This window comes from Drosophila obscura, unplaced genomic scaffold (assembly GCF_018151105.1).
Source record: "Drosophila obscura isolate BZ-5 IFL unplaced genomic scaffold, ASM1815110v1 contig_208, whole genome shotgun sequence".
Taxonomy (NCBI): domain Eukaryota; kingdom Metazoa; phylum Arthropoda; class Insecta; order Diptera; family Drosophilidae; genus Drosophila; species Drosophila obscura.
Genome location: NW_024542799.1, coordinates 1,454,987 through 1,480,675, shown reverse-complemented (window position 1 = coordinate 1,480,675; position 25,689 = coordinate 1,454,987). Strand labels below are relative to the sequence as shown.

Below are 25,689 nucleotides of genomic sequence, written 5' to 3'. Positions count from 1 at the left end.
GCATTGTGCTTTGCTTAAGTGCTTCATAAAACTGCAAACTGCTTGAACTGCTTCTTAACAGAAACAGCTTACTGTTCTAAAAACAGTTTTACAATTTGTTGTTCAGTTTTCATTTGTGGTTTCTCCGCTATTTGTGGGTCAATCGGGACGTGCGACGTCTTCTTGTGATCGGAAAAATTCCAGGAACAAGAAAATTGTATGCAGCAAAATATATTTAATTTTCCTCGCTATTTGTGGTCCGATCCGGACGTTCTATGGCTTCCTGTGCTCGGGGGTGCCCAACCAATTCAAATAATTTGCGCTAAATTCAATTGTATTATGTATTTATTATCGCCTTCGAATTAGTAATTAGCTTACAGAGAACAACACGAAACACATTTTCCAATTGGATTACCAAGAACTAAACAAACAAAAGCTTAGCTTAATTAATCCAAGTGTCCTCCAGTAGTGAAATTTCGTCGCAACAATCGTGAAAGTATTGCCAACAATAACATACATACGTGTACAACTGCACTACCGAATGCATTCGAAACTTTTCCAATTAGTCGTGACTTAAACTTAACTAGATATAACAATTTGTGTCATTCCGATGTTTATGTATTTTACAAATGCTGCTTTATAATGCTTATGTGGTAGGTAGTGTGGGGAGGGGGATTCGTTAAATAAGAATATTGCAAATGGATTAGCTTTAGGGTTGGGTATTCCACTCAAAGGGGAAACTTTCGTCCCTTCGAGTGCGGGGGACGGGGACTGGGCGCGGTCGTAAGGGCACGTGGGGAGAGTTGCAATATATATATGTACTCGCATATAAAGAAAGTCCTGGGGGGATCGCCTTCGCCTTCTGTTAAATACTCTTGCCATTGCCCATGGACGGAAACCGTTGCTTACAGAAGAAACTGTCGTGGTGTCTGTGCCAAATCGAATGCTGCATATTTGCGAATCTTTTTGGAAGACAAATGAAAGGGAATAACTCCATAACTAATCAGGGAAATCAAAGAATTTCCTCGTTTCCCTCCTTTCTTTCTTGTTTTTTTCTTTCTGTTTTGTTTTTTTTGCTACTGTACACAGTCTTTGTAAATGTTTTGTTGTTATTTTGCTTGTGTGAACTTAATTTTTCATGCTGCCCTTCCACCCATCCACGGGATGTATGTGGAGCCTACACCTCGGTGCTGTGCGTTTGAATGCGGACCTTCTTTACGCTGCCGTTGCGCCGCATGGGCGGCGAGCTGCCAGAGCCGGAATAGCCCGGATTCTGTATGCCCAACGTCGGGTCGGGCCGCGGGCGGGGTTTCTTGAGGCTCGACCGCAGCGGCGAGCGCGTAACCGACTCTAGGGTGGAGCCATTCGAGACGCTCGTCACCGTGGTGCTCATGGAGGCGACACTGCCCGCAGTTCCGGCCCCGTTTCTGATGCCGCTATACGGCTTGCCCGAGGCATCCGTCACCGAGACGCCATTGCGACTGCGCGGCTCCTTGAAGCCCGGATTATTGAAGGTGGTGGCACTGGCCGGCGAGGCTGCGTCCATGCCCATGGTGGGATCCCCGCCGGGGCTGCGCGAGTAGATCACATCGTACAGGGCCGCCACAAACAGGGCTATGGACAGCACGATAGCAACGATCTGAAATGGAGAATATTAAACTCTAATTCGAGGCAAGTTTAGTCGTTCCACTCACCTGTATGTAGAAGGAAATGCCCCGCGATATCTTGAAACCGAAGCGCTCCTGTTCGTCAATTTGCAGAGCAAACAGAATGGTGGCTATGATGGCCAATACACCTAAGGGGGGGCGGGGACGGGGATGGTATTCCGATTCGATTAGATGTTGCAACGAGTAGACTTGTGGACTCACCTCCCAGCAGGGCGAATATCAGCTTCACTATGACCAGCGTTGTGTAGGGCATCACTACCTTCTCCCGGGACGAGATCATCGCATGCTGAATGACCGACAGAATGCAGAAGATGCCCAGCAAGGCTGCGCTCCCAACGGCCAGCAGGCCACTGACAAAGACGGCATCTGAAAACAGTTCCTTTACTCACTGCCAAAAGAGTTGCAGCTATTTGCGATACTCACTGCTTAACCGAAACTTGGATACATCGTTGCCGCATTTCTCGCGATTGTAAGTCAATTGCTTGCACACCTTAAACGGGCCAAAATATCCCCGATCAAAGTCATAGCCACCTGCGAAGCGAAAACATTAATAAGAATTCGAGTTGCAATTAAAGGAAAGAAAAGAAAACTCACCCGATGGACTATCGTAGTAACCCCAGATGGGTATTCCAATGGCCACAGATGCCAAAGCGAAACAAACGAAGCCCAGACAGGTCACACCAGCAGCATAAAGTGTCGACTTTGCCATGTTTTACTGTACAGCATAACGATCGATAAACATTCAAAGAGTGAGAGATCCAAACAAACTGGAAAGTACAGCAAAGAAAGAAACAAAACGATACAGATGCAAATAAAGATATATACACTGAGATACAATTGAATAAATTTTAAATACAGTTTCTGCTCAATTATGTCATTTGATTGCTGCTCAGCGGATGGCTCTCTCCGGCTGACACATTGAGCCACATTCTTCAAGTGCACTGTCAAGTGCATTACAAAAATGGGGACATGCCGTGCCGTAAGCCGTTCCACAAATGTTCTCACAGGCATTATCTTTAGCATTAGCATAAGCCGTACATATGTACATCTGGAAGAGCACCCTCAAATCTACCCCACAATCAACCCCATCCCAAGAAAACCGAGTGGGTGGGTACCCACCTTCACCTCCACCTAAAATGCCTCTCCAGTGTTCGTTCTCACATCACGAACAATTAGATCTCATTCATACATAAAGAGCTACTTGTCGACGACCTTGCAAAAATAATGCTTACGCAGAGAAAATATATCTTGGTGTGTGTGTGTGTGGGGCAGCTGCTGTATGCCCACCCACCCACACACACACACTCACACTAGCTGTCGATTCTGTAAGCCGAATTCCTTTTACATGTAATTAAATGTCAATTTATGAAATATTTTTCATGTCTCTGAGACAAGTTTGAGCTTCTTGTTTTGACATCTTTCGGCTAATTGTTGGGGCGAATTTAAGAGCCAATTGCTAAAAGAAAAACAACACTGAGGCGTATACGTGATACGTGAGATCTAAATTTGAATTATGGTAAGCAGCTAACAATTAATGGACTGGAAAGGCTAAAGAATGAATTAGACCACAGCGAAAGGCTGCAGCCAACGAATGGAAATGGCTGAGGGTGTAAATTGGGATCAAATAGATATCTACGAGATATCTGGCTGAAACGATATCCGTCACTGAAACTAGAGAGAACAGAAATACATATAAAATGTTTTACATTCCTTGTGCATTCCTTCTGTATATTTATAACTCCACTCTGTATTTACATCAACCGAGGAGGGGAACGCTTCTGCCAAAAGCATTCTATCTTCATTTCATGCTAATAAACTCAACAAACAACCTTCTCAAGTCATTATGCCATAATTCGTATCAAATGGAAGTAAGCGGAGAGTCCTCAATGACAAACAGAGACACACACAGAGAGAGAGAGAGGGAGAGAGAGAAAGAGAGATCACGCCGGCGGCGCATTGTAATACTAGAAACATGAAACTGGAGACACTCTCCATCCGCGAAGCCGAAACGAGTCGGTTGTTGCCTCATCATTTGGTGGCGCAGTGGAGACTCCGATTCTGTTGATGCTTCGGACGCCAGACGCTGCTGTTTGTTGCTCTTAACGGTAAACAGACAAACCAGGCAACAACAACAGCAACACAATCAAATGCAAACCAGATAGAGCCAGTTTAGAAAGCCCAAACATTAGATACACTTTTGGAATAGATGCATAGAAAACATATTCATAAGGAATATATATCTAGGAATATTACTATCGCTGCTTAGCAAACATATCATCAAAATGATAATACCCTTCCTCTGTTGAAGGGTACAACAAGAAGCTCAGGGAAGTAAGGAATGGAAAGGCAGGACAGGGGGGCGGATGGGTGATATGAGCAGCTTAGATTACCCAACGAGTGCTGCAGATGGTTCTGCTTCTCTGACTCTTGAAAGCCGCTTGGGAGGGTCTGTGCTCCACTACGCTTCGCTGAGTGGAACATTCTGTGTGGGTTCTGTGGAGACTTGGCCAAGATTTCGCCATCGTCCCTCGCGATGGAGAATGCTTCGGTGGTTCTGTGGCGAATCTTCACTGAAGATGGAGAGAGAGGAAATGCCAGAAAAGCAGATATTAATATTAACAAAAAGAGAAATACTCTCTCTATGCTTTACATTTATCATTGATCGGCAAAATGTATCTTGGTGTATAGCTATCTTTGCCCCAAGGTGGCTGCCCTTTCGTTTATCTTTTGTATCTTTAGTTACTTCATTGGAGGAATATTCTAACCATTTATTATCCATTCTATCTGCCTTCTATTCCCACCTCTTTCTGCAACATTGTTGTGGCTCTTACAAATGGGTGCTCACCTCCAACCCGAACACGAACCCAGCCGAAAGCTAAAGCTAAAGCCAAAGCCAAAGCCAAAACCAACGCCAAAGTCAGGCCAAGAGTCAAAGTCAACCAAATGAACTCCTACCAATTGTGTCACGATTTTCAACTTGCATAAATTTCTGTTTAGCTGTCGTTTCTCTCTCTCTCTCTCTCTCTCCCTCTCTTAAGTCCCATCTGTGATCGTGTGTAGGTGGTCACAAAAGGTGGAGACTGCAGTGGAGAGTGAACTTGGGCGCTTGAGCTGAGCAGAGGAGTGGAGGGCATAGTTATAGAGTCTCCTGTCGTGATTCCAGAGGTGATGTGCATATGTTCATATGATTTACACGCCAAGCCAAGCGTTGCGTTGCTGTCGCAGAGGAAGGAGCCGGGCGGAGCGACGGAAGAAGCGGCAAGTGTGAGATGGTGAAGCGCATGCCATGCCACCAAGTGTAATTGCCAGCGGGCGGCCGTCCAACCAGCCAGCCACACATCCCTAGTCATGGGGCATGCCACATCGTGTGGGTTTCCTGGGGGCCCACAAAGCCACAAAATCCCAAGCGATAACCATGAATCATAGTGTCTAATCTTTTGGGTTTTTTATTTTATTATTCATGATCTCACAGAAGAAGATGCAATTGAAAGCTGTCTCTCCTCTCTCTCTCCCTCCCTCTCTCTCTCTCTCTCTCTCCCTCTCTCTCTCCCTCTCTCTCTCTCTCTACCTTTCTGTAGATCTTCTGAATTCTTCTATTTTGCTGCACCTTGTAGCTCCCTCATTCAAGCAGATATCTGTATATAGTTTCCTCTCACTTAGAGGTTCTTCTTTTGACCTAGTTTCAGTTGCTATTTTTTTTATATTTCAACTTTTATTGAATGTAGTAGAATTTCATATACCGCCCAGCCTTACCCCTTACCCTTGAGTCATTCGTTGAACTCTCAGTCCTTCAGTCCTTCGTGCTTCGCTGCCATAAATAATGCCGCACGTCGCTTGGGAGTCAACTTATCTCTGACACAACACAACTCCTAAATTTAGCTCAAACCCCTACTTCCATTAGCATTTTAAAGCCTCTTTCTCTTTCTTCCCCGCTCTCTCTCTCTCTCCAAACAAAACAAAGCCACAAAAAACCAAATCAATTAACTTGGGAAACGAAAGCAGCGCTAAATAAAGCAATTTAACGTTGATCAAAGTAGAGACTAAGAAAGAGACAGCGACAGACAGACAGAGATAGCGATAGAGAGAGATAGAGAGAGGTGAGAGGCTAACAACCTTTCAGGTACCACAGACCACCATTAGGTGCACTCCCAGTCACTTAATCCCACAAAAAATATGTGCAAAAAAATCTCAACCGAAACCAAAATACAAAAGAGAACTTCGGACTAATGAAAAGTCCGCTTTTCCGCGGAAATTGGGTCACCGGTTCGGTTCGGCTCGGTTGGGATTGGAATTGGAATTGGGGGAAATGAGAGAGCCCTGCCAGACAGGAAATTCCCTTCAATTTGTCTCGACTTGGCCTAACAGTTGAATGGCAAAACGTGTCGCGGCCTACCTTCTAATAGTTTTTAGGGGGTGTTGGGCAGGAGTGGGTTGGGTTGAGGGGGGACTGGGGTACATATATTGATTTTCGGTTTATAGTTTGATTTCTGTTTGTTAGGTTGGCAACACGAGGAGCAGCACCGCTCTGTTTTGGCTGTTGGCTGTTTACTATTGGCTGCACTTGTTGCCATGGCAAAGTGCGAAACGGAACAAAACGTTCCACAACAACAGCCAAAACCAAAGCCAAGCCGTTGCCTTGGAAAGGCGTTCGCTTTGTTTGGAAAATGGGGAGCACTGGAAAATGCCATTTCCCTGAGGCCACGATGCAGCAGAAAACACACAAGCTCAGGCAGAGCCACGAGTTAGGGCCAAAACTTTTCCTAATTGAGTGCTGGTTTTTGGTTGTAATCCGTTTATGCTTTGGCTTGGTTTGGGTTTACGGAACTTTACCTGCATCTAGTACTTAATTAAGGTGCCTTTTGGGCAGCAACTCAGGCCAAAGATACCTTGAATTGATCACAGGCCCAACTTAAATGGTCTCGCATTAAATTTGCAGTATTTAAGCCTTGGTTTCAATCAAATTAGGCAAACACTCTACATGTATCGTTTAGCTCCTGCTTCTCTATTTTGTGTGCATAATTGAAGCTAGACTTGAGTATTTTACACTTGTTGATACCCTTTAGATAGATACAATTTTAGCTATTCTGATTTTCTGAATTCTTTGCCTAGCTTTTTCTCAACCTTTTGTCTTTTATGGCCAAGAGCAGAACAGTTATCCCGCTAGCCAACCATCCATCCGTTAAGTTAAGCTGAAAGCTGCGAGCTGAGAACTTCCGCTCACTCTCTCTCCAAATCAGAATGGGAGTCAGACAAGACAACAAGACCATAGATCTTCAAGTTATTTAGCTCCACTTTCTGGAGAGAAAATACATACTCGTAGACTGCCAAATACACTATCAAAAAAAGAAGAATACAAACAATTGAAGCGGAAGAATAAAATGTAAATTCTGTTTTGGATTAATTGAAGATCTATGTTTTAATAGTCTGTCTCCTCATAATTGAATGATAAGTATAAGTGTCTTTGTATATAAATGTGAGACACCCTTCCCTTCCCTTTAGAATGGTCTCGTCTATTAGTCTCGTGTATTAGCTTTTCCCTCAGTGTATTTGCTTACATGCTAATCTCTCAGGCAAATACAAATTGCGGCTCCCTGCTCTCAGGTAGGTGGGAAAACAGCCCATGGAAATGGGTCAGACATGGGCTTTCTGGGAGACAGAAGAGAGCTCTGGAACTGTGGACGGCAATGGAAATGGAAATGAAGGAGTTGCAACTGTCTTCAGAGCTTCCGTTGCTGCTGCCTGCTGCCTGCCTGTTTCTCCTGCTCCTCCTCCTCCTCCTTATAATTGTTCTTCTTGTTTGATTTGTGGTTAACACATTTCACTTCTTTGTCTCTTTCTCTGCCTATCTCTCTCTCTCTGTCTAATTCCCTACTTCTCACTCGCTTCTGTGTGGCTGCAGCTCTTTTCACGTTTCGTTGAATTGTGGAAAACTTTTACTTTGTTGCATCTTCTTTACACAACTTTTGGTGAAAGTTTTCGCCTGACAAAAGCCCTAGACCCAATATCTATGTATATGGGTCTATCTGCCACTGCCTCTGCCTAGCCCCAACTCTTGTCTCCCCTGACTCTTTGTCGCTTCCACATTGGTGAGTTTATGAACGGTTGTTTTTTTTTCTGTCTCTTTATTTTGCAGTTGGTATTTATCTTTGCGTTGTGACAGGCCACCGTGCAACATGCGGCAGCTACGACAAGTTGTGCAAACAACAATCAAACTGCCAACGCCCTCAGAACCCATACCCAGCCACCCACAGCCATAGAACCCCCCTACCCCATCCGTTCTTCCGTTTCTTTTCTTTTTCCTGCATTTCATATGTGTGTCATGAGACATTGTCATTAAGGGGGTCATTGTTGGGGGCGGGAGGGCCTTTGTGGGTCTCCTCCAAAGGGTGTTCTATCCTCTTTGCTCTCTCAAAAGTTTGTTCTGCGGCCAGCTGTTGTCTGTCCCGTCCCACTTTGGACCACACATCCACAATTCCTTCCCAGACCAGACCTCTCTTTGCTGTTATGTTGCATGGTAGTAAAGGCCGTTATTTACATAACATGTGCTGTATTTTACACGGTACTGCCCCACCAAACGAACCAACCATCTGGCCCACAACGATGTCAAACGATTAAGCCTCTAATTGCTCTGAGCAAAGCTGACAAGGAAGAGATACTCCAACCAGAAATTGCCACAAATAAACCAGACCGACCCACAATCAAAATCTGAGCTGTTGCTGTAGCAAAAGGCAAGGATATGCTCACAGAAATGTATAGAACGTACAACTGATTTCCCTCTATGTAGACTGGAAACCACACCACGAAAGCAAAATCCTTTCGTCGCAATTTCACGTCCAAGTGTGAAAAGGGGGATACCTCTTCGACAATCGATCTCTTGTCTAAGGATTTCTATTCTTCAATTAAAATTCCACTTAAAGACTATTTCGGAATTGCTTTGCCACCCAAGGCGTTGGACACTGTATCGGGGTGGCGTCTAATGACGATGATGAGCCCATTGTCGGATCATTTACGACGAGCAAATTTGCTTGCACTAATTTTTCGCTTTAATGCGGCAAAAGTCACACGAAGAGTCAACAGATGGACAGAGACAGAGACATAGAGGGAGAGAGAGAGAGAGGTGAGGAGTGTAGAGATGATGATGCCTACGGTCGATTCAATAAAGTCATTAGCTAAAGTAGCCAATGCCTTGTGGGACATCCATGAGAAAGGGGCGGGACAGACGAGAGAGCGACCAATCGACCAAACGACCAAACGACCGACCGACCTGCGGTTCACTGGGTTGGCAAATGGAAAGTGCAACGAGGCGTCGAATGATAGTGCTGCTGGGTTCCACTTCCACTGCCTGCTGATGTTGCAATGCTGCACTGCCTGCTGAATGTTGCAAGAACGTGCGCCAGTAGAACGTGTCAAGACGCGTGTGTGTGTGTGTCAGTGTCATCGAAACTAGTTTGCAACTTGCTTGATAATTATCCCATTAAATAACACCAAAAATAATTTGCTTTTTTATATTTTACCAATATCCTCACAAGGCTCTTATTATTTTCTGCTTTGCTGTCAGTTGATTTCATTCCCTTTGCCCTTCTCCAGCCCCTAAATATGTACCTTATACCTAACAGCTTTTAGCTATCTTGATTGTAGGATATATATTTTCCAGAGAAAAGAGAACCTTCCGATTGGATTGCTTCGATACTGATGAATGGCGGCACTTCTAACTGAAGCCTGTTTTGCGGTCTGCTTCTGTTTTTGGGTGGGGAGGGGGAACTGCTTGCCGATGTAGTCGATAAATCACGTGCGTTGCTCATCTCCATTCACAGATTGAGAGCGTCAGACAGTCAGACAGCCCATGGACACAGCCAATGTTGCCTTAAAATGTCGTTGCCATGGCTCAAGCATTTTTGGTTTATTAATTAAATAGACAAATGTTTTGTTGTGTCCTAATTAACGATTACACTCGCGTTTATACTGGGGAAGCACTTCCATAAAAACGAATGACAGGTGCACAGGCGGCAGGCAAGGCGCTTCTGGGGATGGTATGGGGCACAGCACAGAAGCAGGGAAAGCTGGATATTGGATCGATTCAGCTATGGATTTATATTGTAGAAAACGTATTTTCCAAAATAAAATTTCACCAACAATACATTCCAATTATATTCCGAAAAGCAGCGAAACAATCGACTGACAGACAAGTTTCTCCTTGAGGGAAAATCAGATATGCTTTATGCAGATATTTTATGGCTATAAATATACATAACTCCCACATCAACAAATGGCATCAGGCATGACGTTAATCAGTCACAGAGTATTGTTGAAAAACAAGTTTGCATTGTGTGGGAGAGGAGAGCCAAAGGTTAGCGAAAATAAAAGAAAAGAAAAAGGCCTCTAATGAGGCGGCCGCCGCAAGTACTTCAAATGGGAGTCCAAGAACACAACTTCTAGTTTGATTAAATGGCCATTGAATGTGTATATACATATACACATATATCCATAAGATTCATATTTATGCATACTCGTACATCTGTATCTTTGGGCTGAGTCATATGATCATATTGTCGCCCTTTTGAATGTAATTCAATTTATGCCTCATTCCAGTTATTCAGTTATTGAACCGGTTGCCACTCGTACTCGTGCGCGTATTGTCTCCAGTATTCGGTATTCGCGCTTCTTCATTCACTGACTTTATGACTGTGGTGGATACCCTGTTATCGTACAGGTACAGGGGTATATATTGTAAGAAATAGTTTTATTAAACATTCTACATTATTTCATTCGAGCAATCTTAATCAACACGTTATCGAAAATAATGCATCAGTACGTGTCAGTCCCTAAATTAAATTAAATGAACTTCAGGGGTATTGAGATATCAAATCGATATGCTAATGTAAATTAAATAATTTAAACATTTACTCCGAAATAAATAATAAATGCCAATTACCAGGTATCCCCTAGCCGAAACATTCACGTTCAAACTCTATTTTCTTTTCATTTCTGCTTTTGGCATATTTTAATTTAATTCATGCGCTGCTTATGCCCTGCTTCTGTGTTGCTTGGAAGACCGCGGTGCGTATACATAATTTAATTATGTCGCAAGGCAAGTCACATTCTTTTCGCCCATAAAATGCGTAAAAATTAAAAAGAATGAGAATTAAAAACAAAGTTCAGGCGCGGCTTAGGTTCAATCACCTTGACCGCGAATCTTTTTTGGTGAAAGAAGCATATGAGGTGGAGGAGGAGGAGGAGGAGGCGGGGTGGGGCAACAACATTTTATGATCCGCTAAAGATTCGGCTTCGGTTTCGTTGTAAACCTCTTTTGAGTTTCCCTCATCTTTTAATTGGTTGAAAAAAAGATTTAACTTACCTTAATTATATTTTATAAATCCATTTCAATCAGGGAAATTATTTTTTGTATGCTGCTATAGTCCATGGCTGTGCAATTTGTTACGATTCAAAAGTTTTCCCGTCTGAAAGTGAGGATAAATAGTAGGAGATTAGATATAAGAAATATTGAAGTCATTTTTGTCTGTACTTTACAGAGATTTAAAAAAGATTACAATTATTATCTATCCGAGACTCTACTCCCTCTAGAGTCCATAGGTAAACTTTAATATGATTTTTGGATAATTGAAACTGAAATCATCTTTAATCACTTCCCTTCCCTTAGTTAAACGATAAAACTAACAACTGCAATAACAACTCTTATCAGGCAGGGACGGCGGCAATCGTGCCTTGAATCGTCAGAGTCGAAATTGCATGGCAATTACCCCAGAGACCCAGACCCCAGGGGGGGCCAGACCAGAGCGCGAGTCGGCTAAGAAAATGTTCAACAAAATTTGTATGCCAAGTTGCGCGCAACAGCAATGACAATGGTTTGGTTAATGGAACGCCCCCGCCAGAGTCTCTACAAGCCACAAAATTGCGTGAATCACGTTAGTCGACAGCCGTGACAATGGGTGAAACGCAATCAAAAGTACTTAAAACTCTACAACAGAAAGTTGACAATCCAAGTACCAAGTACCAAAAGTATTTGAAGCTGCTCCGTTGATGGCTTTCTAATTTCCTCATTGCCACATCCATTTCTGTCCGAGGAAAAAACACTTTAATTAAAGTCTTGCACTTCATATGAATTATAATTGACCCCCAAAACAGAAAAGCAGAGTATGGTGTGAGGAGGGTCTAGTGTTGTGCAGGTCCAAGCATTTAGGCTTGACCTCTTCGAACATTTATGTATGTCGATTGAGCGCAATTTGGAACCACCCGAAATATGAATTGGGGGAAATTCTTTCAATTTGAGCAAACGATTTTGTAATCGAAGCATAGGAACGGGAAACTGATGAATCTATTGATGGGGAATATGAATTATAATAATTTATGTAATAAAAATAAAAAATCAAAGTATTTTTAAATGAAAAAAAAACTGAATCAAATTGGATTGAACCTCAAAAAATATACATTTTTTAACTCAATCTGCTAGTATATAAATTAATGAAAATCATAATTGTAGGTACTATTAATCCACAAAATGTAATTTATTTATTTCCGTACATCACTAAAAAAAAACTCTCAACTAAAAATAAGAAACGCAATGGCATGTTCAGATGTCATAAGGGAAACAATATAATTAAATTCAAATTACACAAATTACTTGTAAGATCCACCAATTATATGGCACACATTCTGGAAACTAGAAGCGAGGTGTAATATCGTCAGAAACAGGAAGCAAATAATAATCATTTTGTCAGAAAGATCTCAATGAATAGAACAGCTTAGAGCATTATTCTCTTTTTGTTTAAAACGAAAGAACTTTGGTAGTCCATTAAATATAGTTAATCACCATACAAATCGAATGCCGCACTTTCGATAAAAGCCTCACCCCAGATACTACACGGAACTAAAAGCTTCCGCTCGATTTTTTACCTAATTTCCTGTCCGACAATTGCAGAAGCAGCTTCAATTCAGAATCAATGCACCGGTAACTCACACCAAGTACATTTCATACATACCAAAGTAATAGGCGAAATTACGACTAAAGGATACCCCCTATTCTGAATTGAAAACCCAACATCATACAGACAATTGCTGTTTTTCTGTAATTGCGTGACTGTTACGTTGTGCATCTGCGTGATCATCATAAAGAAGGTGCTGCTATAGCTTTAACAGTACACATTTTATTATCGGATAGAACCCGCATTCTCCTGGCTGTTGCATAAATCTTAAAAAATTAAATATGCCCCACGAGTACGAGTACGGGTACGGGTATAAATAATAAAAAAAGGGAATGGAGAACATCCATGTAATCAAAGCTAAAGCAAAGCCAGCCAGACTCAATACATGGACAAAAGAATCGCTGAACCGCAGCCTCCTACCAGCCATCCCTCTGCCACGCTCTTCCCCATACAGTTGGCCAGAGTGAGAGAGGGACAGTGCGGCACTTAAATAGCTGCATAAATTTCAATTAAAATGCAGCCAAATAAGAATAGCAATAAGCAACTTTCGGCCAGCGCTGAGAGAGTGGACAAAACTCAATTACGATAGCACTAATTACGCAGTCTACACACACACATGTGTGTGACTGCAATCGAAAGAGAACTCTGCAAGAGAGAATGCAAAATGTGAATTCATACAAGTCGAGCAGCAAAAGCTTGGGTTGGCCATGACGCAGACTACGCAGACAGTTTCAGCGAAACTGAACAGTGGGTCACTGGATTGCTATTGTGGTTGGGAAGCGTGCTAAATTAAATATTTATTAAAGTCTGAGAAAGTAAAGGGAAAATATCTTTCCATATTACGCGATTCTCAAAATGTTATTTCAAAGGTACATTTCACAGTAGTTTGGCATAGGCCAGCCCCACTGTGCTCAAGCTAATGTCTGTTGCGCATGCGGTCTCTCTCTCTTTACTTCTTTCAAGCTTGGCAATGCACAAAAAGCTGACCACGCAAGTGTGACGTCGCCTGTCGCTGCTTGTACTGCGTCTGTTATCTCTATTTGTATACCCTTCCACAGGGCATGCTCATTTCAGCTGGTTGGCTGGTGCAGTATCTGTACATATGAATACGGAAATCGACCAAAGCCCAGATCACTATATAAAATTGCTGGCATAAGTATATATGGGGAAAATGAAAGAAATATTTTTAAGTAAAAAGGGTATTCCCGAAGCCAACCTCCATTTCTTCCTGTTGTCACAGTTACAGAACTGCTCTTTGGCCACTCAACCAAAGCTCTCGACACACAATGTCGTCGGCCTGCCCATGTTATGTAAAATTGAAATATCTGATGGGCGTGGCTGCTAAACAAAACAAAACAAAAATTCTTTTACACGCATACGCATACCCGCAATACAGGGTACAGCAACGTAAATCAAATGAGAAGCGCAGCTAACAAAAACATGCGAGTAAAACACAGGTAAGGGGAGTGCAGCGGGGGAGAGGCAGAAGAAGCAAAGAAGAGCGCAGCAGCAGCAGCAGCAACAGAAGAAGAAGAAGCGACCAGTTTGGAGGGCTAACGGTGCTTAACGTCACCTACTTTTCACTTGGGCTTTTCGGTTTCTACGTTTTTTTTTTTTGTAGAAACAAATACCTTTCGTATGTGTGTGTGTGCTTGTGTGTTTTATTCCCCCTCTCTAACTGTTAAAACCGGTTTATGATTTTAGTTATTTCAGTTTTTGTTTTTTTTTCTTTTCAGTTGTGGATGCATTGAAAACGAAATTAATTTTGAAATGGAGTTTCCGAGAGGTGTGAGTGAGAGAGGTTTCCGATCCCCCGTGGAGTTTTGACCGAGTTTTCATTCCTAGAACCAGGTGCACACCAAAAGGTTTTTATATTTCATTTAAATATTCCTTGAAAATTAATTCTGTCTTACAGTACTACATTTTTCCATTCATTTATTAAATTTGATTCTAACATTTTCTACCATTTATGATCTAATGAAACTTTTGATAAAATCTGAACACTTCAGTATGTATTTTCCTTAAAAATTTATAATTTTTTCTGTTTCCTAACTTGACTCCAACTGCAAGCAACCAGTTGTTCAACTTGCATGCCCCTTGCATTTGCATATTGCAGCCATAAGGCAGAGACAACCAACTCTCGGAAACTTGTTAAGTAATTTAAGCGATAAGACGCCCAAACGTGACCATAACCAATGAAGAAGTAGATAAAGGTGGGGCAAATAATAAAAAATAAAAGAAAACGCGTGCCAGGGCCAAGTCAAGCCATTATATGTGAGCCAGGCCAATAGCAAGCAGGCATCTCTCTGGATGATCTTCAGAGACAGAGATCTTTTCAGGCAAAGGGTTCAGAACTTAAAAGTCCACACATACCAGTAGATATGTATGTACATCTGTACATCTCCTGTCCTTATCTCTGACAGAGTCTTTGGCTTTTAATGGTCGCCATAGAAAACATTAGTTTATGTCTGCATCTTAGGAAGTGTCTAAAAAAAATAATCTAAGAAAGCTGTACGTTGCCCACGGGAGGAGGGATGAGGTGACAGCCTCTAAATTAACTCTAGTTGATTGAAAATGGTAGAATTTTGCCACTTGCATCTTAAGGAATTTCTTTGTAAAAATCATAAAAATCGTAAGCTTAAGTCGCCAACGAATTTAATTAAATACCTACATATACGAGAATTTAACTAATATTCTGAAAAGTGAATGCAAATTTTATTTTAGTATAATATATGTACATATGTATAGTATATGTACCATACACATATGTACATATATATTTTTATTCCCTTCTATCATTCACTTTCCCATTTTTGTTGGTTTTATTTATTTGTCGTTTTTTTTGGGGTTCCACAATTCCAAAAATAGTCACCTTGGCGTGCGTTAGGAACTTTTTATTATCCTGGATTTTATGAGCTCATAAAATGCTCCATCGGAAAGCGCCAACAGCTCTCCCAAATGTTCATTGAGCAGGCCAACACTTTCCATCCACTTTGTTAGTGGCTTTTTTCCTTCTTTTGGATGATTTTACGTAAGTAAGCTGTCCGTCCCGTCCCTCTTATGTCCTCATTTCCCGTAGTTAGCTTTAGTTTTTCCTCCGTTTTATAGGTCACTTCAGTGCGGATTAGGTCACAGGACGACAGGGCTGCACCCAGTTTCCTGCTGTTTCAGCCAAAAAGGTTAAGTTGGTAATTAAGTTTGAGGTCAGTTTTCAGTCTGGATATCTAAATGTGGTTGTTGTTGCTGTCACTGTTTCTGTTTTCCGAGTTTGGTTTGTGAAAAGCTTTTTATCTAAGAGCACGCGAAGCGGTGCGGTCCCTTGCGTGTCTGATTGTCATCGTTTGCCTCCCTCCCTGAGATCATCAGAAGGGAGTCGTAAATATAGTTTGTCAATCTCTCGCTTGGCTGAGCTCTCTGATGGGAAGGTTAAGATGTTGTACACCCAACGACGGAAGTGCTTTCGGGTTGTATTCATAAAGGGATTTCTTAAACAGAACAGAATTAAACTCCTTCCCTTTTTTTTTGTTGTTTTGGGGTGGATTTTGACCAAAATGATGTCAGCATTACAGGTTGTTTTTTGTGAAACTTGTTTCCCCACAAAGTACTGAAACCTTTTAACAAAAGTTAGAACCCAATCCAAGCCTCCACGAAAACATTCTTCTAAGCTTTCATTATTCCCTCATTTAACTTTGAAATCCCACTTTTGCTTATGTTTGCTGATCAGAAAATATTTATATAAAGTCAAACAGCTGCACTGCGTCACTTCACTTTTGTGACAAATACTTTGTTTTTCTCTGCAACCCAAGAAAATAAAAAAAAGCCCAAACAAAATTAAAGCTGAGGCAGAATTGCGACTTCTTTAATTGCTCCACAACATTTTGCTAATTAGGTTTTACAGGGAGAGGGTTTTGTGGTGGGAAAGGGGGTGGGGCGCTGGGAGACGAAACCCTTATCACAACTTGCGAAATTTTCTCAAAGCGAGGGAAAAGTTTGCATATTTAAGTTAAAGTCGCCCATAACAAACCCGCCCCCGTCCCTGCCACCACGACACCTGCTGGTGGGGGGCTATGGCGTGACGTGACTGAAAGTCATTTAAACTGTTTCACTCGTTACTGCTGTTGTTGTTTTTGTTGTTGCTGGCATAATTATTTTTATGAATTTCTGTACCCAGTTGTGGTAGGATAAAAGGGTATACTGTATGTTCATGTTGCATAGTCGGAGAAGAGTCTATAAATGGTCCACACTGATTGGATGATTGGATCTTGAAAACTATGAGAGATTGCTCAATTAATCTTCCACATAATGTAAAGGCAGATCCAGAAGAACGAAGACTCACATTTCAATATCCATAAGACTTCGAGTCATACTGATTTCTAAGGAGTTCGATTCATACAGATTTCTAAGGAGTTCCAATTACGTACAGTGAACTGGAAAACTGTTATCTATTCCACTATCATAAACTATATTTTCTCAGAGCGTAGAGGGCATTCCAAGAGTCGTAAAACGTACATTCTATTCGCTGTCGCACTGGGTGTTGTGAGAGTTCAGTTATGCTAATAAAATTGCAAGCAAATCTTGCACTGGCAGAGGCGTTCAAGGTAAGTTTTTCTGGCTTTTATGTTGCGCAGTGTAGTGTGGTGCACTGAAGTTGCAATTCTGTTTTCGGAATTCTTAATGAGCTTCGTTGATAAGACGTTTAAATGGGGTTGGGGTTTCGTGTGGGAAAAACTGTAAGTGTATGTAATGGGAAGGGGGCAAAGTAAATGTAATAGGTGCACTTTTCGGTAATAATAGGTTTATAAAAACTGTTCTTTTGGGGTGGTTATCCAGCCTAGGGGTACATATTTATGAAATCGACTATCGAATTCTTCTGGTTATAAAATTAATAAAAGTCCATATTAAACATTCAACCTTATGTTTCTTAGCTTTGAAGTAATTAAATCCATCTACTTATTTACAAAAAAAAGTAGTTTATAATTGAAAGTTATACGATGATGAATGTAAACATGCTGGACTTATGGCGCTGACACGCACCGTCCCATCTAGACTCAACATCGCGCCGTATCAATATAATCTGAGTCACGTTCATGGATAAATAGATCGGAATCGGCGGTGCAAACACTTCTGGCGAAAAGGGTATGGTCTTTGAGAGATATGGAAGATAGCGCTCGAGAGTCATCGGATAAGCGGGAAACGATATTTGCGGTCTCGAGCAGAAATTCCGATTCTAAAGAGTGGACAAGGGGCGTGGGGAAAGGGGTTGGCAAGGGGTAAACAAAGTCAAAAGCAAGGCAGAAAATGCCAACAAACCTGTACACGGTTGCCTCTGCTGCAGCGCTGTCCGTGCGGGCTAACCTGTTGCCGCTGACGGCGACGCCGACGCTCAAGAACTTCGACTTTAAAGCTTGCGTTGTCGGTTGGGTTGTGTTGTGTTGTTGTTTTGTTGAAGCCGCCGCCTTTTTGCATGCGCAAAAAGAGAAACACACGCAGAGAGAGGCGATCGAGAGAGCCAGCGCACAAATACACTCGCGTTTTGACAGGTAAGCGAAACACGTCGAAAAGAAGAAGAAGCAATAATGAATGATCGTCGCTTCAGGCGCTCCTCTGCGGGGGCAGGGACCAGGGCATGGGCTTAGCAAAACACTTTCAGCACTTTTGATTCAACAATTTCACACACTCAGACGCGCATAGCTACCGAATTTGTGCACATTTTGTTGAATTGTACTATTTATTCATTAATAACACAAAAGCGCGACTCAGAGACCGTGTGTCCGTCTGTTGCATGCAGCGTCAAAAGTTTACGTTACTTTCCGTCAGTGTGACCGCGTACCTATCGATCCAATATACCCGTCTGACCCTCAGAAATATACCGTAATATACCAAAAGCTTTACATTCCAATGAGCAACGCATCTTTGAGAAATCCACTAGCGCCAGCCGTCGTACGATATATCGATATATATATATCGATGATATCTTATTGAAATAAAGGAAACACTGGATCAAATCAATATATATTTTCTAATTATCTGAATTATATATTTTATTTATTTAAATAGACAAAACACTTTAAATTAATGTTTTAAATTTATGGTATTTAAATGGTATATCCCGAAACTGAAATGGTATTTAATGGTATTTATTTTTTGGCCGGATGGTATTTTTTATCGTCACGGTCACCCCAAATTGCACAACCAAGTTACAAATTTAAGAATTTGTTAATTAAATCGGGAAAAATATGCTGCGTGCTGGCTGCCAATTGCTGACGCAGTCCACCCTGCCCGCCGCCAAGACGGGCAGCAACGGTTTTGCCCTAGAGTTTGTGCGCTGGCGCCGGAAGCCGCGCTGGCTGCCGGTGGCAAAGAGCAAAATGTTCCGTGTGCCCGAGCGCACGAAGCAGACGGAGGATGAGCGCACCGAGCTGATGCGCCTGCACAACCAGTACAAGTGGGTGTCCCACAGCCAGTCCCCGTCTCCGTGGAGCCACTAACAGCCATTCTCCCCCTTGCAGAACCCAGCTGCGGTCGGTGCGCCAGTTCCTGCGCGAGGAGGTCGTACGGCACGCGGAAACCTCCACGGTGGACCACATAGTGCTCACACCCGAGCAGGAAGAGGCCGAGTACCAGGCCTTGGTGGCCGCCAACTCGCAATGGAACGCAACAATTGCCCAGGAGCGGGAACAGCGCCTGGCCAGGGAGCGCGACGAGAAGGTTGCCTACGTCCAGGAGCGACTAGAAGCTCGCCAGCTGCGTGACGAGGAACGTCGGGAGAGAGCCAACGAGGCGGTTCTACGCGAGATCGAGCGCTCCAAGACATACATTACGCGGGAGGGCCTCAATGCGGCCATCGAAACGGCGCTGGCCAATCCCGTGGATCCCAATTTCGCCATCGACATGGCCGGCAACCTCTACCAGGGACGCATCAGCTCGCAGATACCGGATGAAGCCCCACAGCCCGACCAGAAGGCCTTGAGTAATTAGCCCCCTTGTCTTAGTTTCTTGTTACATTAAAAAGATCAGGATTTTTAGCCAAATATTTGCTTAAATTTAATACCCCTATCCACTATACAAAACTTCACATTTGATCGATGAAATTATAATTGTAGGAGCGTTGGTTTTGGATCACGGAAAGATTCTCTATATGACAGCAATTCTCTTAATTAATTTCTTTTTAATTCAAAACGCGCAGAACTAAAGGATAGTTTTTCCTTGGAAATCCCCAACATTAATATAAATTCCATAATTGATCACGTTAAAGGTTTCCGGTGCGATTCTATTCTGCACTGCTTTACAGCTCTGTAGCCGAACAGCGGAACTCCTCCCACAGAAATTGCATTCATTTTCACAATCAAAATCTCAATATAGTTACCTTTTATGCACAACTAAGGGGTTTAGATTAACTTAAGACTGAGGCACGGCCTATATACATATTATTACATAATAATCTACTAAAAGGGATAAACAGGAAGATAGCCGAGGGGAAAGCGAGGAACAGAAGATCGATCATCCGCCACAGCAATGCTACGCGGTCGGGGGCCTCATGGATGTGCTGGCACTGCGCTTGGATGCCTCCTGCTGCTCGAAGAGATGCACCCAGTCGGGGGTGGCCTTGATCTTGGCCTGGATGGGGCCTAGGTTGATCATGTTGCCGCTGCGCTGTTCGCGATTGGCGGTCACCGACATGAGCTCCTGCAGGAAGCCCGAGTCCAGGCCCATGTCCAGGTCGAAGCGCGTGTCGCCCAGCAGCAGCTTGACTCGTCCGGATCGATACCTGAGGATCTTTCCGATTTGGCCCTCCTCCAGCTGCCTGAGCACACTTGGCCTGGGCGCACCCGTCGAGGCTGGAGCTGCGGGACTCTTGGGCTCAGTCTCAGAGGCGGCTGAGGCTTCCTCCTTTTTGGGTGCTTCCCTAGAGCCTTCCTCCGCCTCATCGCTCACGCAGGGCAGGACATCGGGCAGCTGCATCAGAAATATCTGCGATTGGGGTGCATCGAGAAATCCGCCGATGCTGCGCGGATATCGGCCATACTGGGGCGGTGGCTCCTCCATCTCTGCCGTCTGGGCGGTCACATGGAGATGCTGCAAGTGCTGTGCCACGGCGAGCGGGTCTGCAAGGCAAGCGAACGGCATTAGCCACTAAAAGTTCTTGAGTACGGCCGGTTACCTTGCTGATTCGAGCCTAGGCTAGCATCTTCTTGCTTCACAATGGGTTTCTGGGTGAGCCACAGGCCTGGGGAATGGAATGTCGTGTGTTGGACATGACGAGGAGGGGATTAGCATGAAGTCATGGACGAAGCAGGGACAGCCCAGACTTACCTTCCCTCAGCAGGATCGGCTTGAGGGCCAGCTCAGTCTTATCAGCCTCGGTATCACTGGCGTCGGATGCGTCGCACTCGCTGGCATCGGATTCGCCCAGCAGTGCCCTCACCCGAAGCGCCTGGGCCTTGTCGTCCTTGCGGTCGGTGCGTTTCCGGGCCACCGCCTGCTCCTCACTCGCCCGCGCATATGCCGTGCCATTGCCCGTGGACCTTCGCAGCTGTGCAACTCCAGCGCCCTCCGAGAACAGGCCCGTGGTCTGGATAAGCGTGGAATTGCCGCCACGACCACGTGTTGCTCCCGACGCAGTGCCGCGGCCACCGCGCTTACCGCCGCGCGCCTGCGTGAAGTCCTTGGATGTTTTCACATTTCTGAGATGCACAAGAAGACAATATAGTCACTGGGGGGATATCCAAGGCAGCAAAGCAGTCTACTCACACGTTCTTGTTCCGCACTGCGTTCAAGTTGGGGGCAAAGACCTTTTTGTTGCCCGCCCCACGTCCGCCCAGGGTGAGGTCTCTGGCCGGGGTCAGGCGGGTCATGCCGTTGAGCATCTCTAGGGGACGTGCCGCGCCTCCTCCACTGGTGCTGTTGTGGCTGCTGACACCAGCGACTGGCGGTGGGGGTGGCCTCGTTGTTGCTGCTGTTGTGGCGGTCATTCGCTTAGCTGGCATGGCGTCCCATGTGCGCCCGCGACCCTTTCGCAATGCAACAATGGACCCTCTTAAAACCTTTGTCGGCGTCGTCTGTGTATTTTATATTAATAATAATTACAGCGATGCGTACCACGTTTTTGCAGACTCTTGGCAATATACCAAAATATACCTTCTCATTGTCAAAATATACCGTAAATATAATGCGGAAAAAACGAACTTAACCCACTCAACGCCGCTCTATTTGAACAGTTGAACCACCTAGAAACGCGGAAAATAATACTGTGTGTAAATGATCCTTTTAGATATTGATTTTGATATTCAGTTTGATTGTTATCAATCAAAGTTTTATTCCGCCTGAACCAGATTGTTATGTTCGATTTGGTCCCTCTCTGGGTCACACACCTTGCTAACCGACAGCATGTAGAAATCATGTAGAGTAGTTACCGTAACATGTAAAAAAATGTATTCTGTAGAAATGTTTGATAAAATGCTATTCCTTTATAAACAAACAAGGGAGTAGTTAAAAGTAGACAATCTTGGAGGAAATTTATTCATTTATTGGATGAAATGAAATATTCGGTGCTGAGAGTCCTAGCTAGCCAATAATTCAAAAGTGAACATCAAAATCGAGAAAATATCAGGAACAAAAACGAGCGATTAACCCATTTTGCACCCGTCCACGAAAGTGATAGAACTTGAAGAATTTCAGCCCAGTTCAGGTGCATATTTTCTTGACAATTTTGTAGGCAAAGATAATGGATTATATCTATGCATCTACAAGGAGAATTTACAAAATAAATGTATTTCCGTGGTTTCCTTAAGTTTTTCATCTACCTAAATAGAGCGGTTTTAATGATGGGTCATGTGGGTGTTAACTCTAGAACGTTGTCGTAGTTTTTCAAAACAAAAACGAAATGTAACCAAAAAGCGGGACATATTAAACAATAAACGAGAACATGGCTTCTAAGCGCTTCGGGGCCATGAAGGATATCGCGAGAGCCAAAAAGCCGCGTCTCGATGTGAGCGTTGCCCGGTCATCGTCCCGGCCCAGTCCACCACGCAGCATAATCGACTGGGACCATTGGGACGACGACGACGATGTCATCCTGATGGCCACCCAGCTGGCGGAAGCCGAGATTGAGGCGGAGGCCAAGCGCAAGGCGGACGCAACGAACGTGGCGGCTGGCGACGTCACATTCAGCGAGTTTGCGCCGCTGCGAGGCACCACCAGCACCCAGCAGATGTTTCCACCCGCAGCGCCGCCGAAGCAGAAGACTTCGAGCATCGACATGGATGCCATATTCGGGGACGATGATGAGTTCGAATTCCTGGCCGTGGCCCTCACAGATGATGTGCCACGGCCCGAGCCCCCGCCACTGCCAACAGTTGGCACGACCCAAAAAACGACGACGAAAAGCATCACCATACAGCAGACGATGACACAGACTACGGCGACCCAATCGCGTCAGCAAGAGCACCAGATAAAGTTCCTACTGGATCGCATCGAAGCCCTGAAGAAGGACAATTCCAAGCTGCAACACGATCTGGGCGACAGCAACGAGCGCACGGAGCTCAAGTCGGGAGAGGTGAGTACAGGCGCGTACGTAATCCTGGGCATCCACATCATCAAGCATCATGGCGTATTGGCAGGTCAGTCTGCTGCGGGACGAGCTGAGGTATGTGCGCCAGCAGCTGCAGGCCAGCAAAATGGAGAAGATGGCGCTGGCCGACGAGACCAACAGGGACTGCAACAAGAAGGTGGCCGAGGCGGTCAAGCAGATCGCGGCAAAGGATATCGAGCTAAAGATAAAAAACGCCGAGAACACCAAGCTGAGGATCCAGCAGCAGGCCCGCAATGCACACGATAGGACCATGAACATGAACATGAGCATCAGTACGCTGCCGGCCGCCCCCAATCCCGCGGTGCAGCGCACTCTGCTGCGCCTCCACAAACTGAATATCCACCAGGCCGTGCCCAGGCTGCGGGCGAACAATGCCAGCGTCTACGAGTACAACGAGCAGCAGGGCAAGAAGCAGGGTACTCTGTTCGAGGTGGAGCTCAAGCAGCTGCTTCTCAGCTACGCGCAGCTGCAATCGCAGCCGGAATCTGTGGACAGCCTCGTCCAGCGCATCGTCTCCTCTGTGTGCAAGGTGTTCTCGGAGTTCGCCTCGTATGCCCAGAGCCTGCAGTTCCCCCACAACTGCATGTTGTATCCCCACAATCCCTATATGCTGCACTCGCATCACAGCGCCAGCGTCCACTCCCTCTCCCAGCCTGGGGCTCTGTACGCCAAGGAGCGGGCAATGATCCTGCGTCGCTACATGGCCACATTGGCGCTGATCTGCAGGCAGCAGGGCAAGATTGCACGGGCCCTGCTCAGGCAGCGGCACAACGATCTCTGGCTGCTGGAGCTGGCCATCGATGCGATTGTCAAGCTGGGCTTCTCCTACGAGGTCAGCGAGCACTTTGGTCTGCTCGAGGCCACAGCCTCGCTGCTGCACAGCCTCCTGCGGGAGCAGCAGCACGAGGAGGAGCGCGTGGAAGAGCTTTTGGTTGAGCTGCTCAAGCAGCTGGTCTTCACCCGGCCCAGTCCCTGGGTCTTTGGCGAACTGAGCGCCTGCCTGCTGGCCTGCCTCCAGCGGCCGCCGCTGCTGGCGCGTCTGTGCGTTAACAGTCCAAGGAGCTGCTTCATCTCGGACCGTGTGCGCTCCGTCTATCGGTTCGGACCCAGCTCCTGCCTGCTGCAGGTCTACGCGGGCCTTCTGGAGCTGTGCTTCTTCAGCGAGACCGCGCTGCAGGCGTCCCATTTCCAGCTGCTGCTATCCATTGGCGGCAACCATGTGCGCTTCGCCTTCGAGTGCTTCAAGAATCCGCCCCACTTTATACTGGAAATGCTGCCGTACTTTGCCGAAGACGAGGAGGCGGAAGCCAACGAGGAAACACTGGCCAACAAGCTGAGCAGCAGCTCCACAGCAGCGGTGCATGGCTCGGCCTCAAATGGATCCTGCACGCTGACTGCCTCAGACTCAAACTCAAACTCCAACTCCAACTCTGGCTCCTCCCGCACCAATTGCGAGTGCTATGTGAAGCTCTGCCTCAGCGTGGTCACGCTTGTCTTCCAGATGATGCATCAGTGGATGCTGCATCAGAGGAAAGCAGGTAAATGCACTCTGCTGTTGCTAGAGATTCAGATTAGATTGAATTTCCTGTGTGTGTGTGTGTGTTCTACAGGTACCGAGCAAGTGGGGGCAATGTCTCGTATAGCGGTGCACCTGCTGACACTGATCTTTCATGAGTACTACCTGACCTGCCTGTTCCGTGACTCCGAGGAGACAACGAAACACTATCTCAGCCTCATCTGCAACTGGTGGAGCGAGCATTCGACGCTGCTCGGATTCCAGCCCATACATTGTAAGTACTACGCTGCAGAAGTCGCTCTTGCGGTTGATTCCATTATTTGTTGCTGTTCGATTGCAGTGCGCTTGCTAAGTCAGCTGGAGAAATCCCATTTCATGCTCAAGCCGCTGCACCAGGAGGCGAATCACAGCAATCCGAGCAACGATCTGGCCGAGTGGACACGCATTATCAACGATGCGGATGCCCGTACCGAAAACGTCGCTCCGAATGCTCTTGATGCGTCTAAACTCCTCGAAACCGACTTCTTTGGCGGCCTCAAGCGAGTGGATTACACATTTGAATAGTCTGTATTTATTTAGTTTGTAAGTTATTGTATTGTAATGGATAGTCCTAATATATCAATTAGAGCTGTACTAGCTCCAGCAGTAACTCTCTTTTGATCAGGCTCAGGCGGCGTGAAACTCCGAATTCTATAAATGTTTTTGAATATTTCAAATCTTGGCGCTTAACTATCGATAAGCTCGTTCCGATATATTTACAGATCTGTGCTGACGCGGAAGCCAGTCCCTCAATCGATTTGACCTTTTTAGCTTGAACCTTATTTTTTAAGAAATCCATTTAAAGCTAGTCTTAAAAACTAGCCAATCTTGTGGAAAATTGATTAATCAATCGTATAAAATTATATTTTCAGGTCTGAGAGTCCTAACTATCTTGTAATATTAATCCGAATATCAAAATCCCAAAATGCAGGTCAGGCAACGATTAGCACCAGCCCA

The 25,689-nt window shown here is 44.8% G+C and overlaps 4 protein-coding genes across 5 annotated transcripts; 2 read left to right on the top strand and 2 right to left on the bottom strand.

The window, feature by feature from the left end:
* Positions 1–208: 208 nt before the first annotated feature.
* Positions 209–18,408, bottom strand: LOC111064864. 2 transcript variants are annotated; one of them, XR_002606929.2, is made up of 8 exons: positions 17,897–18,408; positions 11,002–11,104; positions 2,241–2,413; positions 2,070–2,177; positions 1,848–2,012; positions 1,674–1,774; positions 358–1,618; positions 209–301 (listed from the first exon to the last, which is right to left on the bottom strand). XR_002606929.2 is itself a non-coding variant. In XM_022352682.2 (7 exons), exons 3-7 carry the CDS (start codon positions 2,353–2,355, stop codon positions 1,157–1,159), a joined length of 951 nt encoding a protein of 316 aa, XP_022208374.1. In that variant the 5' UTR covers positions 2,356–2,413; positions 11,002–11,104; positions 17,897–18,408; the 3' UTR covers positions 307–1,156. The 2 variants fall into 2 exon arrangements, 1 of the variants encoding a protein (XP_022208374.1); XM_022352682.2 differs by lacking the exon at positions 209–301 and having other exon boundaries at positions 307–1,618.
* A 337-nt stretch (positions 18,409–18,745) lies between these two features.
* Positions 18,746–19,617, top strand: LOC111064820 (probable 28S ribosomal protein S26, mitochondrial). Its single transcript, XM_022352610.2, has 2 exons — positions 18,746–19,031; positions 19,096–19,617. The coding sequence occupies exons 1-2, from the start codon at positions 18,823–18,825 to the stop codon at positions 19,562–19,564; spliced, it is 678 nt and encodes a 225-aa protein (XP_022208302.2). The 5' UTR covers positions 18,746–18,822; the 3' UTR covers positions 19,565–19,617.
* Positions 19,618–19,866: 249 nt separating this feature from the next.
* Positions 19,867–21,865, bottom strand: LOC111064819 (DNA-directed RNA polymerase III subunit RPC4). The gene is made up of 5 exons (XM_022352608.2): positions 21,686–21,865; positions 21,338–21,630; positions 20,900–21,270; positions 20,748–20,813; positions 19,867–20,691 (listed from the first exon to the last, which is right to left on the bottom strand). The coding sequence occupies exons 2-5, from the start codon at positions 21,571–21,573 to the stop codon at positions 20,105–20,107; spliced, it is 1,260 nt and encodes a 419-aa protein (XP_022208300.1). The 5' UTR covers positions 21,574–21,630; positions 21,686–21,865; the 3' UTR covers positions 19,867–20,104.
* Positions 21,866–22,212: 347 nt separating this feature from the next.
* Positions 22,213–25,333, top strand: LOC111064818 (ATR-interacting protein mus304). Its single transcript, XM_022352607.2, has 4 exons — positions 22,213–23,141; positions 23,206–24,715; positions 24,788–24,967; positions 25,034–25,333. The coding sequence occupies exons 1-4, from the start codon at positions 22,512–22,514 to the stop codon at positions 25,255–25,257; spliced, it is 2,544 nt and encodes an 847-aa protein (XP_022208299.2). The 5' UTR covers positions 22,213–22,511; the 3' UTR covers positions 25,258–25,333.
* The last annotated feature ends 356 nt before the right edge of the window (positions 25,334–25,689 follow it).